The following is an 18052-nucleotide window of genomic DNA, read 5'->3' on the forward strand; positions in this document are numbered from 1 at the left end:
ACAAATCAATTCGGTTTACATATTAACATTAACTTGCATGTAAGAATGCTGTTACATAGAACAAGGAGTATATAACTTGGAACAAATAAACTGGGAGGCTGTTATTACCATATAAATGAACAATAAAACGAGTGATATTTTGTGAAACCGGCTAGACATAATGGCCTTGAAACATCTAAACAAGATCAGATAGTGATCGGAAACTAGACAATCTGCAAGAAACATTTAAAAATTAGAAACATTTGTTGTATCCCCTATTTCAGGGTGTTGTCTAAAATGTATAGGGGTTATACTTAGTCCCGGGGATAAGTCCTCACACGGTCTTGCAAGTCTAAAACAGCTTCAGGCATAAATCCTTCAAGTAGAGGGAGGATGAACCTGCAGGACCCAAATAATTTCAGAAGGGCAATTTATCTCGCTTTTAGATTGCACTCAAACTTGCTGCCTTCTTTATACAGGCTCTGTGTTGGTACCCAAGAATGCACTGGACAGTTGAATGAGGTGTTCCATTTCAAACTTAACTGTAACATAAATCTTCAAAGTCAATCCTATTACGCTCTCCAGCTACAACACAAAACCTGGTGCAAATTTGTTCTCAATCCTGCTCCTCTTAGTAAGTGTCCCTCAAGCAGCATGAACTAGGAAAAACCTTCTTCTCTCTGATGGAGGAAGCCAGGTTTAGAGTAGGGTGCCAAGGTATCCTGTTTTCTGGTGTCAAATGGATCTTTTGGTTAGAATGTCCCAGACTGTGACAACAAATGAAATCCTTACTTCTCCCTCCTGGACAGACATGGTGGCCAAAATTCCTCCCAACACAAAGGAACAAAATTCTCTCAAAAACACAGCACTTCTCTATAACAAGATAGCTCAGTCCCTCTTTGTGCTATGGTCAGGGAACCACATCTGTTCTCCATGTGGCAGGTCCAGAGATTCTCCAAAATCAAAAGCTATGCAACAGTTTCTCATTCGGCTGAGACAACCCCTTCCAGACCAGTTGGGAGCTGAATGTGCCTTTTCCTCTTCTCCAGGTATCAGGTTGTGCGGCCTAATTTTGGAGAGTAGTGAACTTCAAAAGTACACTCTTCCTCCTTCTAAATGTAACTCAAAGTGCCACACGCTACTATGCAGCCTCCAGCAGTTAAGCAGGTGGGAGGTATCATCCTCGGCATCCTTGGAGGAGATATTGATTAGGAGTGTATGCCCACCTCCTCACTCCCTACCCAAAGCCTGACCTACGGGAATCTAGTGGAGATCTAAGGGGGTCATCATAACTCTATTAAGATGCCCAATTACATCATCACACAGTCCTTCTTCTAAGTACTACAGCCCCCCTGGAACCCTGCACACATGCAACCTGAGTCTGGTCGATTGATACTGCCATTGGGTAATGGCTGACCTTTGGTCCCTTGGCCTCTGCACCATCCCCAGCCTGAGGAATATAAACCAGGCTCGATAATCAAACCCAGATTTCTTGCATGGCACTGTTGGTTTTCTTGGGCCTGTTTGCTTCATTATTAGTGAAATGTGAAAGGAATAGATAAGGAAAGACATCAGGAAGGAATCTCCCGTTTCCCAAGCCTTGAAATGTATATTATGCAACATCTTGTAGATACAGAAATGCAATTCCAATGAAATCATTACAAATAAATTGTGAAGACGGGAGTTGTTTTGAGAATAAGTTGTTACAGAAGTCAAAACAATAGACGTAACCAAAACATTGAAACTGGTGACTGAGTGGAGGAGTAGCCTAATGTTCAGATCAGTGTCCTGCAAACCAGGGAAACCGGTATGCAGACCCCTCTGCCACTCTTTCCGATCATGGGCAAGTCACTTTATCCTCCATTGTCTCAGCTACAAACTTAGGGGGAGCTTCATCAAGCTGTGATATTTAAAGGGGGCGGGGGGGGGGGGGCATTCCAGTCATATTTCACCCCTCTCTGAGAAAATAATGTGGCACTTTTGCAGCAATATTTTTAGTATCATGGAAAAAGCCCACAATAAAAAATATTGTCGCTAAAATATACTAAAGGTGTGATGGCAGACCCCTTTGCACGGGGCCGCCATCTTATAAGAGGGTCAGGCAGCCAAAAGTAACCTCCAGGTCTGCTGTGATGTGGTGGCCAGTTTTCCTGGTTCCTGCCACAATGCCTTTATATTAAGATGGAGCCCCTTCTGTAACTACTTGTGGGCTTGAGGTCCAGGAGATTGATGTCTCTTGGATAAGTACTAGAAACATTGTAGTCATTTTTTGCTGCTAGTAATGTGTTCATAGTTTCTAATATTTAATAGTGTGCCACTTTAATTCTGTGCTTGTAGATGATCATGTTTACCCCATGTTGGTTGGCTACTAACCCTCTTCTCATAAGGGCAATACAATTATGCTCACTGCACCAGGACCATTATTGAATACATTCAGACTGCTGAAAAGCTGGTTTCACTCTGTAGACCACACCTAAGCCTTGCACCACTGAAAGTCAGCAAAGTGCATGTTATTCAACATTTGTGCTTATTACTATCTTTCCTTGTGGGAGAAGGAAGCTGTGGAGGCAGAACAGGCAGGTACAGAGGAGGATAGTGAGAAGGGCCTGCAGTAGGTGTAGCAACCCAGAGAACTCTCAAAGGTCGGCGCTAATTTCTTCCGGCATCGGGAAAGTGCACAGAAAAGCAGATTTTACTGCTTTTCTGTGCACCCTCCGACTTAATATCATAGCGATATTAAGTCGGAGGTCCCGAAAAATAAAAATTTGAATTCGGCCCGTGGCTGTCGGGCCGAAAACCGGACGCTCAATTTTGCCGGTGTCCGGTTTCCGAGCCCATGGCTGTCAGCAGGTTCAAGAACCGACGCCGGCAAAATTGAGCGTCGGCTGTCAAACCCGTTGACAGCCGCCGTTCCTGTCAAAAAGGAGGCGCTAGGGACGCGCTAGTGTCCCTAGCGCGTCCTTTTACCCGGATCTACCACGTCACCTAATTTAAATAGAGAATCACGCGCACCGGGAGAGCGGGCGTTCGTCCGCTCTCCCGTGGACTTTACTGTATCGGCCCGACAGTAAATGTCAAGCCATCACCACCAACATTTACGAGCCCACTGGCAGGTAAAGACTTTTGATTCATGTGATTTTCTTTATTCTGAGAAATTTCCGACTTTATCTTCTAGACGCTGAACATTAGCCCTTGACAAAGAACGGCAAACGATCGAAACATGGACTCATGTCGGGCGGTTTGATGATTTACGGCTTCAGTGATGCCAACAAGTTGTCATTTTATATGCATTGAAAAAATACTTGAAAAATTTAACTATCACTTGGGACTTTGACCGATGATTATAAATAAGGTGTATCATCTAGCAATATATGCTTGTGAGATGAAGCCTATTATGACTGGTCAATATTCACCATAAGCGTCTACCTCACAATTCCCTTAGTACTTTTGGTATTCTGTTTGTCTTAGTTTGAAGGGATACATCATAAAGAAATCTGATTGTTTTCAGTCCCTGAGATGAGATCTAGCCAGGCAAGATTGCGATGTAGCAGGCACACTTAAAGATATATGCACCAGTAAGGCTGTGGACACAATACCTCATCAACTTTACACAAGACCAAGAGGTCAAAATAGAATTTGCACTAGATAGGTAAGGAGCATAGAGAGGGCGCACCGTGACAGATAATCATGGTAACCTGTTTTGCATCCAGCAGTAACTTGTCGTGCTGTGCTCCAAGCACACTGCCTGAGAGCACTAGTTCTCTGCTGGGAAGGGGGGGGGGGTGTGTGACATGCCCCTCCTTGGCTCAGTTGCCATGCTAACTGCTGTTGATGCCACCAGGGGAGGGGGGGCCTGGGGGCTCGAGCAGAGACCCCGGGCTCTGCCTGATCTTGAGCACTGGGGAGAAGGGGAGGGCGCACCCCTCATAGAAACATAGAAATGACGGCAGAAGAAGACCAAATGGCCCATCCAGTCTGCCCAGCAAGCTTTCGCACTTGTTTTTTCATACTTAGCTGTTACTCTTGGCCCTTATAAGTAACTTTTTGGTTCTAATTCCCTTCCACCCCCGCCATCAAATATAGATAGCAGTGCTGGTGCTGCATCTAAGTGAAGTATCTTGCTAATTGTTTAGGGGTAGTAACCGCCGTAATAAGCAAGCTACTCCCACGCTTGTTTACCCAGCCTATGCAATTCAGTCCTTATTGGTTGTTATCTGAATATAAATCCTCTTTTCTTCACCCCCCCTGCCGTTGAAGCAGTGAGCTGCGCTGGATATGTATTCCAAGTGAAGTATCAGGCTTAATTGATTCTGGGTAGTAACCGCCGTAAGAAGCAAGCTACTCCCCTGCTTTTTTGTGGATGCAAATCCTTTTTTCCACATTTCTTCTTGCCGTTGAAGCATAGAGCAATGTTGGTGTTGCATTAACCATGTGTATGTTTATTGAATAAGGATATTAATCTCCAGGTTGTAGCCATCATTCCCGCAAGCCACCCCCATGCCTCTTCTTTTCATTCACATCCTCTAGACTTTATGGATCCACAGTGTTTATCCCACGCCCCTTTGAAATCCTTCACAGTTTTGGTCTTCACCACTTCCTCTGGAAGGGCGTTCCAGGCATCCACCACCCTCTCCGTGAAGAAATACTTCCTGACATTGGTTCTGAGTCTTCCTCCCTGGAGCTTCAAATTGTGACCCCTGGTTCTGCTGGTTTTTTTCCAATGGAAAATGTTTGTCGTTGTCTTTGGATCATTAAAACCTTTCAAGTATCTGAAAGTCTGTATCATATCACCCCTGCTCCTCCTTTCCTCCAGGGTGTACATATTTAGATTCTTCAATCTCTCCTCATAAGTCATTCGATGAAGACCATCCACCTTTTTGGTCGCCCTTCTCTGGACCGCCTCTATCTTGTCTCTGTCTATTTGGAGATACGGTCTCCAGAACTGAACACAGTACTCCAGGTGAGGCCTCACCAAGGACCTGTACAAGGGGATAATTACTTCCCTTTTCTTACTTGATATTCCTCTCTCTATGCAGCCCAGCATTCTTCTGGCTTTAGCTATCGCCTTGTCACATTGTTTTGCCTACTTCAGATCATTAGACACTATCCCCCCAAGGTCTCTCTCCTGCTCTGTGCACATCAGCCTTTCTCCCCCCATCGAATACAGTTCATTCGGATTTCCACTCCCCATATGCATGATTCTGCACTTCTTGGCATTGAATCCCAGCTGCCATATCTTCGACCATTCTTCCAGCTTCCTTAAATCCCGTCTTAAATCCCCTCCTTGCACAGATGGCAGTTGAACTGGCCTAGGAGCTTGCAGCTGCTGCTGCCCCCAGTAGATGGAGTTGCCTGATCTTGAGCACTGGGGAGAGGGGGAGGGCACACCCCTCCTTGCACAGATGGCAGTTGAACTGGCCCAGGAGCTTGTGGTTGCTGCTGCCCCCAGTGGACAGAGCTGGGGATTCAGCGGATCCTTGAGCCCCAGTGGGGCATGTGCTGTCTGCACTTGGGGCACCTTGCAGGGGTCCCTTAGGATGGTGCTGCGACGGGATGGGAGAATCCCGTGTCCGGTCACCTTCCCTGTGATCCAATTGGTGGAGGCAGGCAGGGGCCTGGGGATGCCAGAGCACCGGGGTTCTAGCAATCCCAGACATTCATCTTCATCCTTCACAGAGTGGCTCATCACTTCGGGTGCAAGAGGTCCTGGGTTCAGCTCCCAGACGAGCCCTTACAGTTGTATGTCTGGTATGAGTAAGGCTGATACTAGTCAAGCTTTAAAGGACTTTGTTCCTTTTAAACGAGACCCACCCCCCCCCCCCCGGCTTCGTTGTGCAGCCGGGAGGGGGAGTGGGCACGTAGAGGATTCTCTCCAATGGCGGGGTTCATAATGGGGCCAGGAGACCTCCTCGACGAGGAGGAGGAAAGGCATCCTCTCCTTTCAGGGAGACTCCTCAGTTTGCTGGGGTGGCTGCATGGTCTGGAAGGGGGTGACTGACTCGGCTGTCCAGGCTGGGAGGGGCTGAGGTGAATGGTGGTCCCAAGGATGTGGGGGTCCCGGGAGGAGGCTCGGAGCTATCTGGGTCCTTACCCAAGGAGGTGCCACATGGGTAGATGCATGTGATGCTCCTCCAGCATCATGGTCTGTGGCGGACAGATGTTAATTGAGACCGGCAGTATCTCAGCTGTAATCGGAGCAAGGTACACATTGTTATATTATATGTGTTATGGCAGGGGGCCCTTCATTTTTGCACAGGCCGCTTTTCCGGTAGTTTCCCCCATCAGCATTGGGATTTGGAGTTGGTCTGTGGCTCGCAGGGACAGTGTAGTGGAGTCAGTCGAATACTTAGAGGAGAGTAATGATATACAATGTATGAACCTTTTGAATGAAGGGAAAGTTCTCGTACAGGAGGATGGGATGTGAGACTCCAAAATGGTAGATTCAGGATTATTGTCGAAAATATGGTTACAGGGAAAAGGTGTTGCACTCATGAAACACTACTCGGGAGCAAGTGCTAGAGGCTAAAACAGCAACCGATCTCAAGAGGACAGGAGATAAACAACTCGACCAGCAGGCCCACAGAAGCTAACTAGAATTTGTGGCCTTCCCTTCATGCTTGGGCCAAGGATTGAGCTTTAAAGAGAAGGTAGTAAGAGCCTTAGGGTGAACATGCAACGGATGGGAATAAGTCTAATTTGATGGGTTCAATTGCCTATGATCGGCCAACTGTCTCGCGCACGTTGCAAACTAATCAGCACTTTTCTACGTTGGGCATTGTTCCAGGGTTGATAATACCATACACAGGCCTCATCACTTCATTAGGATATCATGACCCATGCACAACGACATTCCCATTTGGGCATCCTTCATGGCCATCTTCTGGGTATCTCCGTGGCAGGAGCTTTTACTTTCCAGCAGGGACTTAGAGATATACTTGGACGCCTCTGGAGGATGCAGTTTAGGGCTGCATTGCCTGGATGCATAGCTGCCGCACTGGGGCTGGACACATGGGTGGATATAGGATTAACTCAGAACGTCACATTCCCCAAGTTATTTCCCATACTGGTGTCTCTAGCACTTTGGTAAACTAAGCTGCAGAATAAACAAATCATATTCTGGTGCAATAATCATGGCGTCCTCGTGCTCAACCATCAATATGCTAAGTGTATGCGCGTAGCAGAACTGCCTGGAGAGGCGGTACAAGCCAGTTTAGGCAGCAGTACCACTATTAGAGCATGTACCAGGGGTTAGTAAAATAGGGGTTGCAGATGCTTTATCCCACGCTAAGTGGGAATTTGTTTGTAAACAGGTACCTACAGTGAAGTCCTGGATCACCTATGGAGGATAGGTCACTAACTTTCAGAGACCTCATGAAAGGATTGTTAGCTGGGAGCACATGGTCAGCTTACTGCAAGAGCTAGGTGGGGGCCCCCTTGCAGGGGGCCCGGGTCTCAAAGCTGCCTTGCTTGGTTATTGTGGCAGGCGGCGGAGGTAGTGATCTAGCCTGATCTACGACAGTCGCCATACCAGCTCGGATATCACTCCCAGCGACGATGACCTGAGGGTAAGTATGTCTCTTTGGCCAAGGAAATGGGCATTCAGAGGCTCTGTGATTAGTTTAGACTTTTTTTTAAAGAGTGCAGACGGGAGATCCCTCGGAGTGGAGTAGTAGTCTATTGTTCAGAGCAATGGGCCCTGAACCAGGGAAGCCAGGAATCAGTTCCCACTCAGGGTTTACTAAAGGCAAATTACCTCTCCTTTTGGAAACAATAAATGCCGCAAATAACCTTTTGGTGATGTACACTGGTTGGTGCACGCCGACCTGGTCCCATCAATTGGATATCAGTTCTCTGCGGTGCTCAGAAAAGTAGTAACAAGAATGGAGCTGGACGACAGGAAATTTACCACACACTCCTTCAGAACTGGAGCGGCCACAAACGCATAAGCGGGTATTCTGCTCGACACCAAATGGCAGATGGGAAGATGGAGATCAGCAGCAGTCAATATGTATGCTAGGATGGACCGGACGAGCACATCTAATCATAACTCCTAACAGTATTTTGCAGAACTGCGCCAGGCTCAATTGAAGGTTTAGATTATTGGATACTCTTTGTACATTAGGCTGCCAGAAGAGCATGCAAGCGCCCCTATGGACCGCACATCAGACTGGCACCTCATGGGCTGGCATGACATGGATGGGTAAGCCAGGTACACGTTGGGACCATTTCTTGCCCCATTTCTTGCCCCTTTTCTTCAGCACTTGAGGGATTTGATGGCAGCTCCAGTTGCCATCATAACACATTTAGGGGGGGCAACGACCTTGGCAAATTATCAAGCAAGCAGCTAATTATGAGGATCGAGAATGACTTGGCCGAAGTAGAGGCTTGGTTCCTGCATTAAGAAGGCAGAGGAGGGGATGCAAGAAGGTCAACGTCAGATTGGTGTATGGACCACAAGCTGGGTGGTCACCAGATAAGGCATGAATGCGTGGATGTCCAATGTAGAGGTTTGTTCAGGTCAGAGTCCATCTTTCATAAATCGACTATGATCATCAACCCTGCAGGAGGCTATGGAGGGTTGGTTTTGGGGATTGAAGTTGGCCACAGATAGATATTGCTGGAGGACATGAGGGAAGGGTGTGCCCTACCTCATGCCTGTGGCAGTTACCTGGGCTGATAGGGGCATTTTGGACATCGTGCAGGCGGGCATCACGGTCCAGGTCAGCAGTGGACTGGCGCTTGGACGGTGCAGGGTGAGGCATTCCATACATCCCAGGTTGGTGGTCCCTTGCTTGGGGACAAGGTGGGGGCCCAGGTTCAATGCTGCCTTGCTTGGTGGTTACGGCAGACAGCGGAGGTGGTGGTGTAGTCTGGTCTTTGGCAACAGACATACCGGCTCGGGTACCAGTTTGTCTAGTGGTATCTATATAAGGGTAAAAATGCTGTGTCCCTTTTTATCCAATATCCATGTCTGTTGTTATTCCTTTGTTGTAAAGAATGTATCCATGCATGGCAATGGGTCACTCAGAGGTAAAGGGGTAGGAGATTGCAGAGTGGAGGGATGAAGATGGGATGAACCTACCGTCGTGGCTGCTAGAGTTAATACATTTTTAAATATATAAATGATGATAATTTAAACATTTCATTTTTTAATCATTCTTTTTATTTATATCTTTCAAGCATACATTCCTTATGTACAATATACAAGTTAGATGTGGAACTTCTAAGCTGATTGCTTCCACATTATACATGATCTGTTAAAGTGTCCTGTTCCATTTACATCAATAACTTTTATATAGCCCTGGTTCACTCATTAATGTGAGATAGGCACAGGGATTCCTCTCTGTTGGGGTGGGGGCAGGGAAGAGAATGATCTCCAGAGCCATTATGAGAGAGTACTCTTTTTGAATGCCAGCTGATACCACAAACATGACAGAACCACTAGACTGATGTTACTAAAGATAGAGGTACATAATCTCCAGCCATGTCCTACCAGTCTGTTACTTCTAGTAGGATATTGTCCTCCACCAGCACTGGAATACACTTGGGTGTTTATTTGCTTCCCAAGCAATTATGAACACTAGGTTCCATGGAATTAGGTTTTCCACATGGAGTGTACTCATGGGTGCCGAACTGGACAAATCTAGGTGTGTGTTTGAACTCAGTCTAAAGGTGTATATGCTAACATCTGCTCAGACAAGCTGATGCAGAGCTGAACTATCATCTTCTCATTCAATGTTCTGGGACAGAACTCCTCTGCATCTTTCATGGGAAAGATCAAGTCTGGAGCTTTCCCTATAGGGGATCTTTGCATATCCTATACTGGCAAAAACAGTTACTGTACACCCAGTGAGGTGTACAAGACTGTACCATTCTCTAAGTTAGAGAATGCATTTACCTTCTTAGAAAGTCAAAGGGCACTTAAATTAACATAACATAATCAATCTGTAATAACATCTCCTTTATGTGATTTCCAGTTCCAAAATATCAAATAAGGAAGCATTGCTAATTATAATAGAATGCATGGTTATTTAGCCCCTGGACTGGACTCTTCTTTGCTATTTTTCATTTCTCATTCATTCATCCATATTTCCATTTGTATTCCTCAAGACCACCTTGTGGTCTTATATTTCTGTCTTTTGTTGGTAGGTGCTCAATAAAATGTTCCCAACTTTAAAAAGAAAGTTTGATCTGGAGGTGCTGCATACTTTATGTAATAGTATGTGGGCCATGCTCTACACAAATTATAACAGGATTTCATAATCTTTTAATAAAGAACCACACAGTGCTTTGGGATCCACTAACAGGGGACCACGTTTTTTGCAATTACCTGTCACAGCCTGGTTACTTCTAGAAAGCAGCTGCAGTCTTAACTGAGAATCTATCTTGTTTTTCCCTAGTTTGTGTATTTTTCTCTCTATAGTAGTATCATCATGTTTCCTTGGTTGCAAGTATCATTAGGAATAGTGTACATTTTGGCCTTATTTTGTAAATTGCAAGCAAAAAAATACTTTTTTATTATAACCATACTTTTCATTTTCTTTTGCCATTCAGTAATATCATAATATCACAGTTCTGTATTGTGTGACATCGCCATCTGTTGCTTGACTTTGCTTGGATTATAATGTAGATGTCTCTTTTCTCCTAAAGACGTCAGTTTTGGCAAAAGCAGCAACCACATCATTTTAATGAGTCCCCAGATGGGTGAGACATACCGTACATGTGTGGTTGTTGATTCAATTTGTGGAGTACATTTCAGAATTAATATGTGTAAAACACATGCACAAATGGTGTTATTTCTAACAGGATCTGTTTGTATATACCCTGCAAACATTAGGGTGATTTTTCAAAACATTTACATGCATAAAATTAGCATATATGCACCTAAGTAGCTTGTACTCACGTACATGCTATTTTAGAAACATCAGAAGTATGCATGTGTTATTGGTCTCGCACAAACATGTACACACAGAAATAAGGGGTGGTTGAGGGGCATTCTGGGGCGGGGCCAAGAGCCAGACATGCAAATTGCTATTTTATAAGAGACTTACGCACGTACATTTGTCAACTTATTTACGTAATTTTGCACCTGCTAATTTATCTTGCGCAATTGATATCAGATTTGTCTATTTATTATTGGTTGGGTGGGGGGCCTGGGTGAACTTATTGCACTTTCTACCTAGCTTGTTGAAGCATTGTACAAAGCAACTCCAATTGAAATGACAGAAAATCTTCAGTGATGTATACTTTGCTGTCCATATTTCTACTGTGTATGTAAAACCACTCTCCCAAACCTACCCTGTACCCCCCCCAAGCCAACTACGAGCTAAAAAAGACCCCTCTTACAGTGGTATAAATAGTACAGTGACATATTAGTCTCTACAGAGATTCTCTCTCTTTCTCTCTCTCTCTCTCTCTCTCTCTCTCAAAAAGAGCAGTGAAATTAGCCTAACCATTGCCTTTTTTTTTTTTTTTTTTTTTTTTTTAATTGCGGGTGCTATTTTTGCTATATTTATAGCATTTTGATAAATCTAGGGGTAAGTTAGGTGCCTAGTTTTGAAAATCATTGCTAACCTCATAACTTTGTTTCCCCACCCTAACTCTGCCCATGTAGCCACCCATTTTATAGGTCCATAAATTTAGGCTCCTCATTACAAACCACAACAGAAATTAAAAAAAAAAAAAGCATAAGTATTACTTTTATTGTTAAGAATGGCACAAGAGAAAAATAAGCGTACTCTCTCTGAACAGAAATTAGATAAATAATAAACCTCCCATACCAGAACTGCACTAACTGCCAGCACTCAAATAGTAACAGTAGCAGATATTAGATCAGGCCCTAAAATACCAATACACCTCCTATTAGGAAAATAGAACAAGACAACCTGCTAGAGATCCGTACCCAGAACCTAAATGCTAGCAGAATATCTCATCTTGGTCACATGTGCAGAACTCAGACAGACCCTCACCTAACTCAGAATAAAGAGACCATAAAGAAGGAAGAGAAATGTGCAGACAAAAACTGAACTGGAAACCGCAACAAGCTCTCCATATCTGGGAACTTTTGATTTTCAGCTGCCCTGAGATAGTCATGAATTAGCAGGGGAGGAGGGGTTTGCTAGAACATTTTTCCCTCTCTCACACACACATATATATACACGCACATGCTGTCAATCACACATCCATTTATTTATTTAACAGATTTATAATCTGTTGATTTTAGCGATAACAAGCAACATACATGATAACATAATACAATTACAAGTAACTGAACAAATCCTTAAAACAATCATATTTAAACAATAATATTAAAATGACAAAAGTACACTGAAAACATCAACAATACTAATATAGGATTATACCATGCACTCTCAAGCCTGGCTTGGAAGTAAGGCCATGAACATTTTGAATTCCTTTGTGAATGACATCTTGGAACAGAATTTCTGGAGAAGCTTCCCGCCTGGCTCATTACAAGAATTGTTCCACATCACCCCAGCCGTGTGCCTGTTGTTGTCCAGGGACCAAGGCAGTGACCTAATACTCCAGCTGTAAGTAATGCTAAGAAACAGCTGATAAACAAACTCCAAAGGCTCTTTTCAGAACCACCCAAATTCTCAACTAAAGAGCTTTAACCCTGGTCAGAAATAATCATTTATAATTGGAGGATAAGCTAAAGAAATGGTCTGGCTTACTATGAAGTAAACTGCATAAGTGAGAGAGAAAATGTTGCTGCTCTATCTAGTCTCTCACATAGGAATTTTAGGTGATTGAGTGTGTGAAAATGGTGCCTAAAAATGACCATCTGTTCAAGATGGCACAGTGTTTTTCTCTAGCAAGTTATGATGGCAAACCAATTTTTCTGCAGGCATACCGTGCTCATTTTAACTTGTGATTGTGTATGTTTCATGCAAGCCACTAAAATCTTTGGATTATATGGCATATAAATGCTTTTAAATAAATTTAATCACACACATACACACACATGCTGTCTCTCACTTAGACACATACTCTCTTACATTCTCTCATTCACCCACACATATATTCTCTCACTTACATACACGCTCTTTATCTCACACACGCTCTCAATCACACACTCATTTACACAAATCCTCTCAATCATACATACACACATGCTCTTTCACATGATCTCAAGCACACACATGCATGCTTTCTCTCTCACGCACATGCACTTTGCATCACATACAGAGGCTGTCTCTCAGACATACATGCATGCTCTCACTTACATACAGGCTCTCAATCAGACACACACTCTCTCTGTCACTCACCCCTCCCCCCCCCCCCCCCCCCCCAAGCACATGTGGCAACAGCAATAGCCTCTTATAGCCCCATGGTCCCAAGAAAGAACAGCCCCATCAGTCACGGAGCTGATGCTGCTCTGCCTCCTATTGCTGATCAGGGACTGCTTCTCTTCTTGCTCCGGGCTCTACTGCTCCTCAAGGCTGATGCTGCTGGTACTTCTGACTGAGGCATGGCCTCTCCTTCCCACGTGCGTGGATCCACTGCACACCATTTCCCCTTCTGGGCCATTGGGGGCAGGAAAAAGAAGAGGCCATGCCACGACTTCTGCCACTTCTGCTGTTCCGTCCGGGCTTTCAGCATTTTCAAGATTGGGTGGTGGAAGAGTTCTCCGCATCTTGCTGGAGCAGGGGGAGGGAAGAGCAGCCAGGCCAACAGGAGACCAGGAGGTGTGGCATCCTGCTGGCAGAGGGTTGCGACACACCTGCATGTGCTTGGCGATACTCCGGTTGAAAAACGCTGCACTAGAGGAAAGATGGGATAAGGGAGATATGATAGAAACATTTAAATATCTCCAAGGTATCAATGCAAAGGAAAGGAGGCTCTGGAACAAGGAGTCATGGGATGAGAGTGAAAGAGGGTAGACTCAAGAGTAATCTAAGGAAATATTCAAGAGTAATCTAAGAAAATATGTCTTTACAGAGAGGGTAGTGTATGCATGGGGGAACAGTGGACGTGGTGGAGACAAGGACAGTATCTGAATTCAGGAAAGCATGGGATAAGCACAGGGGATCTCTGAGGGAGTGGTAGGGATTGTAGAGCCAGGCAGTTACATGGATGGGAAGACTAGATGGGCTGGATGATCTTTTTCTCTCATCATGTTTCTAGTTACCAGAGCAAGCAGGAAAATGAAAAAATAAGAATATTTGCTGTCCCTTAGGAATTCTGCTTATTATATCTATCATACTGGCCCAAATATAAAATTAAGGCTTTTTGGAAACATGTGTTTCCTAAAACCTACTTTATTTCATAGTCAAGGCCAAGCACAGGAAAGAGAAATACGCATCTTACTGAGCTTAGCGGTGGGGAGAGGAAACAGTATCCCAGAATGGTGGCATCCTGCTTGACCAAATAAGAGAAGAGAGCTTTCTTGGCATTGCTTGCTGTCACCACTGCAGATGGTCAACTGTATCTTAGTAAAAATGACCATACTGGCCTGAATATGAGGAGGCTGTCTTCAATTTGGGGCTGTTTTAGCTTAGAGCAATATGGTATTTTCCTATGAAAAAATAGTGAAAAGATAATTTTGCAGCATGCACATGATGCTCTGAAAAGCAGACACAGATATGTTGTATTGAATGCCATTATGTTGTTTCTTAAGCAATTAGAAATATGTTTTATTAGTGCCTGTTTAATTAAAGCATGGTGGGGATATTAAATTTAATTTTCTTCCCAAATTATTTAGACATGTGCAAAGCATATGGTTGCATGAGGAATTTGAATTCAATTTAATCTTATTTATGTTCTATTTCTCCAACTAGGTGCTGTTTTCTGAATTTAAGGAACACACCTTTGAGAGAATACGTATGATGGATGACGTTGTGGAGGTGACAACTGAAGGGAACTCCTTGATTAAAGCTGTTTATCACAGCAGACTTCGCCTCACAAGACTGCTGTTAGAAGGTGGTGCCTACATCAATGAAAGCAACGATCGCGGGGAAACCCCTTTAATGATTGCCTGCAAGACAAAACATGTAGACCAGCAGAGTGTCAGCAAAGTCAAAATGATTAAGTATCTGCTGGAAAACAAAGCTGATCCAAATATCCAAGATAAACATGGAAAGACAGCCCTGATGCATGCCTGCTTGGAAAAGAGTGGTCCTGAAGTGATTTCTTTGTTGTTGAACAGTGGCGCTGATCTAAGTTTGCAAGACCATTCAGGATGCTCAGCACTTGTTTATGCAGTAAACGCTGAAGACAAAGAGACTCTAAAGGTTCTTCTTAGTGCCTGCAAGGCAAGAGGGAAAGAAGTTATCATCATTAGAATGGACAAGTCTCCATCAGGACGGCAGACAACCAAGCAGTACTTGAATGTCCCTCCTTCTCCAGACATTGAGGAATGCCATTCTCCATGCTCTTGTACTTCACCATCAGAGATAGAACTTAAATCATCACCATCTCCACTTTCAGATACACTTAGTGCTGAGAAGGAACTTTTTAACTTTAAAGATCCAGACCCTGTTGATGGCTACAAAGGTTCATCTCAGCCAGGTTCCCCTACTAGAAGAACACATCTAGTGAATGTTGCAGCCAAGCTCCCACAGTTGCAGCGGCTGCATTCCGAGCCTTGGTTGAAGATTCCTTCTGCGCTACTCCATCAACATAAACAGCAATCTTCTTTACCAGAAGAACTTCAGGATATCACGCCAGAGGAAGAACTGTCTCTTAAAATGAATGCTTTAGCCTCTTCCAAGCGTTATTTCACGCGACACCAGAGTATTGATGTAAAAGACACTGCTCATTTGTTGAAAGCATTTGATCAGGCTGGACCAAGAAAACTGTCTTGCGATGAGATCCATTCTCATTCACTGTATTCAGAGGGAGGTCACAACAGAAGTGAAATCCCTGTGGACCAGGACCCAGACTCAGTGCATTCTATTTCGGTGTCGAGCCTGAGGAGTATTGTTCAGAGAAGAAACTTAGGGGCAAATCACTATAGTTCTGATTCTCAGCTCACCAGGTGCATAGGCCCTGCGGTGGCAGAGGACAGCAAGTCACTTCTAGAAAAGAAAAAGTTGTTTTCGCAGGCAGCGGTGCTGTCGGGTTCCAGAGATTCCATGGAGAGCATCCCCCAGAGTTCTGTAAGCAGGAGAATCCCTTCTGGATTAGAACGACGAGGTTCTGGGGCCCTGCTTTTAGATCACATTGCTCAGACCAGACCAGGTTTCCTTCCACCTCTGAATGTAAATCCTCATCCACCCATTCCAGACATTAATGCTCACAAGATGTCTGGCATCATCGCCAGTGGCTCAAAACCCTTTGTGCCAACAGCACCTAGCTTCCCAAAGGAATTTAAGAACAAGAAAATGTTACTGAGGAGGCATTCCATGCACACAGAACAAATTAAGCAATTGGTAAACTTTGAAGAGATCCTTAGTTGAGCAAACTGGAGTGTGTATAACCATTTTAAATCAACTTGTGCCCTACTGTGAAGCTTTTTTCACTCATTTTCCTCCTATGGCAGAGTTCCTTCATGCACAATGCTCTCCATGGCTGGTATAACAAAGGAACTGAGCTAAGGATGAAACTGTTCTACAAGTCAATATATATATATTGCTCTGTAGTATTTGTCATTGCCTGTGCAACAGGAATAATTGCTTTCCTTTGTGTGCAGCCCCAATTTAGCTCAGCTGATAATAGAGAATGTTTTTCTAAATTATCATTTGACCAGGTATCATAAATACTGCGTATTGTTAAGGACAAAGTAACTTATTATTAAGCAAAGAAGCTCATAGCTAGTACTTCATACAATGAACTGAAACTCATCTGTATTTTGCTTTTCAGATTTCTTCTCTTTCAGTTTTCTCTTTGCTGCATTCTTCAGTGTGATTGCAGACGTCTAAAACATTAGAACCGAAGATCACTACAAATCGGACAACCCAGGATTTAGCCTGATATTACTGCTCAACTTCAAATGTCTAGAAATAATTTTGAGTAACTATCAGTTCTGTTTTTATTTTGGTTTAACAGGCATGCAAGTGGGTTTTCTGCAGTCTCGATGTAGTGGTGATACACATTAAGATCAGCTTGCCATATTCTTGCTAACAATCCAGGAATAATAGCAATTGGGATGGTTGGCTGTAACTGGATAATGGTTTATTGCTATACTATAAAAGGTATAAGAGGCAAAGCTGAGGCCTTTACAGTAAATAAATATTGAAAACAAACCAGTACACTGAAAGCTTAGAAAAAGCAGCTTGCCTTTCTGTTTTCTTTTTTCTCTTATATCAAATGAGTAGAAACGGGAACCAAACAGTGCAAGATAAATCCCCAAAGCAATTGCCACATATACACTGCTGCAGCCCCCATGGCAGACAACCTTTGGATCCCGTACTGAAAAGCTGCATTCTGATTTCTGACTTGCTCAGAACACTCCAGAACTTTAAATAATGCAGAGAATGGAACAATAGGTTTTTCTAATTTTGGAGAAGTTCTGTGTTTCCATTGGCTTCTCATTTAATGTGTGTTCAAATCTTGCTGTACTTTTAGGAGTCAGCTGCTGAACCTCTGTGAGCCAGTTGCTGCGTAACTAGCTGAGTTGTTGCTTCTGTGAGTGAGCAGGGGGTCAGTTAGCTGGTAACCTGGTCATGGGCTGATGTAGGCTTGGTCTGGTGTAACAATAGATAGAGGCAGTAAAATAATTAGTATCTGTGGTGCTGTGGCTTTGTTCTTTATCCTTATAGTATCAGTCTATATGTACCTTGACAAAGTGGTAATTTTTATTAAAATGATATTCAGCTATGTCTGTCACTGAACCAGTGTGTTAGCTGTGGTTTATTCATTCAAAAATATCTACAGTAGCTTCTGGTGAGACAAATATGCTGTATTATGCTTATGACACTTATTGTAAATATAACTTTCAAAGCAATTTCTTTAATTCACAAGGGTGTACCTGTTCTACTAAAAAATTCCTGTCTTTGTAAGCAGAATCTGGCACACGTTTCTCCATACACTCTAATTTCTAAAGTTCGTAAAATATATAAAAGGTGTTAGGACAAATGTGTTAAAAAAAAAAGAAGAGCGACATTTACCTGGA

General features: G+C 43.7%; 1 protein-coding gene across 4 annotated transcripts in view; it reads left to right on the plus strand.

Annotated features, from left to right (window-relative positions):
* Nucleotides 1-17771, plus strand: part of ANKRD34B (ankyrin repeat domain 34B) — a 60274-nt gene extending 42503 nt beyond the window's left edge. For 2 of the 4 annotated variants that reach the window (XM_029574198.1, XM_029574207.1), the window contains 2 exons: nucleotides 14778-16370; nucleotides 16801-17771. In XM_029574198.1, coding sequence (XP_029430058.1) covers nucleotides 14823-16370; nucleotides 16801-16845 — 1593 coding nt within the window. In that variant the 5' untranslated portion in view covers nucleotides 14778-14822 and the 3' untranslated portion in view covers nucleotides 16846-17771. Of the gene's footprint in view, nucleotides 1-14777 lie in introns of all 4 variants that reach the window. The other 2 variants (XM_029574226.1, XM_029574217.1) reach the window with 2 other exon arrangements.
* The last annotated feature ends 281 nt before the right edge of the window (nucleotides 17772-18052 follow it).

Source organism: Rhinatrema bivittatum, chromosome 1 (assembly GCF_901001135.1).
Source record: "Rhinatrema bivittatum chromosome 1, aRhiBiv1.1, whole genome shotgun sequence".
Taxonomy (NCBI): domain Eukaryota; kingdom Metazoa; phylum Chordata; class Amphibia; order Gymnophiona; family Rhinatrematidae; genus Rhinatrema; species Rhinatrema bivittatum.